Source organism: Muscardinus avellanarius (genome assembly GCF_963383645.1).
Source record: "Muscardinus avellanarius genome assembly, chromosome: 3".
In the NCBI taxonomy this organism is placed as follows: domain Eukaryota; kingdom Metazoa; phylum Chordata; class Mammalia; order Rodentia; family Gliridae; genus Muscardinus; species Muscardinus avellanarius.
This window is the reverse complement of record NC_137788.1, coordinates 114,174,131-114,175,776: the sequence shown is the minus strand read 5'-3', so window position 1 is coordinate 114,175,776 and position 1,646 is coordinate 114,174,131. Positions and strand designations below refer to the sequence as shown.

The 1,646-nt window shown below is 58.1% G+C and overlaps 1 protein-coding gene across 2 annotated transcripts in view; it reads left to right on the top strand.

Annotated features, from left to right (window-relative positions):
* Positions 1-742, top strand: part of EFNA4 (ephrin A4) — a gene marked incomplete at both ends in the record, with an annotated part of 6,250 nt that extends 5,508 nt beyond the window's left edge. For both annotated transcript variants that reach the window (XM_080691908.1, XM_080691907.1), the window contains one exon: positions 606-742. In XM_080691908.1, coding sequence (XP_080548034.1) covers positions 606-742 — 137 coding nt within the window. The remainder of the gene's footprint in view (positions 1-605) is intronic.
* Between the last annotated feature and the right edge of the window lie 904 nt (positions 743-1,646).

Genomic DNA, 1,646 nt, shown 5'->3' with positions numbered 1-1,646 from the left:
AGATAGAAGCCCGGGGTGGGTGGTGGCTGGCCCGCTTGTAACCCCAGCATTCGGGAGGCTGAGACAGGAGGATCACGGTTTGCGGACAGCCCCAGCTACTTGGTGAGGCCCTCTGCAACTCAGTGAGACCCTGTCTCAAAATAAAGAATAAAAAATAGGACTGGGGGTATAGCTCAGAGGTAGAATGCCCCTGGGTTCAATCCTCAGAATGGAAAAAAGAAAATAAATTTTTAAAAAGAGGAGTTAGGGGCTTATCTTGGAGGTAGAACGTCCCTGGGTTCAATTTTCCAGTCCTCAAATGAAAAGAATGAGCTAGAGCCAGCCGGGCCTGGTGGTGCACACCTGAAATCCCTGTACAACCTGGGCAACTTTAATGAGACTCTCAAAAGGTAAAAATAAATAAAAGGGCTAAAAATGTAGCTCAGGGGTTGAGTGTCCCTGGGTTCAATGTCAGTGTCAAGTCACACACACACACACACACACACACACACACACACACACACGGGAAGAAGGAGGCAGGGCTGCTTTGGGAGACCCTAGAGAATGGGCCCCTGGGACCGGGAACGGGAGGACCCGTCAGTCAGTGCCACCTTCTCCCCTTACAGGGTCTGAGTCTGCCCACCCGGTTGGGAGCCCTGGAGAGAGTGGCACGTCTGGGTGGCGAGGGGGGCACACTCCCAGCCCCCTCTGTCTCTTGCTGCTGCTGCTGCTGCCGATTCTACGTCTGCTGAGACTCCTGTGAGGCACCCAGGGAGCCAGCCCCTCCTGAGGCCGCCGAGGAGGGGCCTCTGCCACCTGCACCAGGGACGCCAGGCAGACAAGATGGGGCATTGACGGGGAAAGTCGAGAGGGTCTGAGGGTGCCCTCATCACAGGCCCAATCCGCCGGCCTCATCGGTGGCTTTAATGGTCTCATCCCCTTCCTTTGGTGGGATGGAATCCTTGAGCCCCTGGGGGCCAAGGCTGAGGACCTGGAGACAGGCCGACTTGAGAAGCCCTGCCATCTGTGCCTGTGGGGCTGTGCCCTGGGCCGCCCCTGGCCCTCCCCATGGGCTCACTCACTTGTCTTCTGTGAAGACGGACTTATCATGAGGTTCAATTTCATGCCAGTTTGTATTTTTTTTTTATAAGTATTTGAACCGAACCTTCAATAAACCACCTACCTTTATCTCTCCCTGGCCCTAACCTCAGGCGCCTTCCAGGGCGCAGGATGCCTGTGGCCCGCGCTGTCAGCGAGGCTTGGCCTCACCCCCATACCAGCTGTGAGGCCATTCACACCAGGCCTGGCCGGTGGGCGCCCCTCTGGGCAGTGCAGGCAGGTCCCAGAAACAGCTGTGAAGCTTGGCACCCTCTCCCCCTCCCCAGCTGGCTTCCTGTGCTGAGAAGGGGGCAGATGCTCCTGCCCGCCCCCCTCGTGGCTGGGGCACTGCCCCATACCTGGCAGCGCTTAGCTGCCTAAAGGGTAGAGCTACCTAAAGGCAGCCCCTGAGTGTCTGAATACCTGGGTCCGGCCAGGCGTCCCTCCCCCTCCCCAGGGGGCGCTGGGCGGTGCCTGGCCTAGAACTGGAAAGGTGGTGTCAGATCAAAGCCTCCTTTCCCAGCGGCCTCTTTGTTCTTCGCTTTTATAAGGAGGAGGGGGTGGGGCTG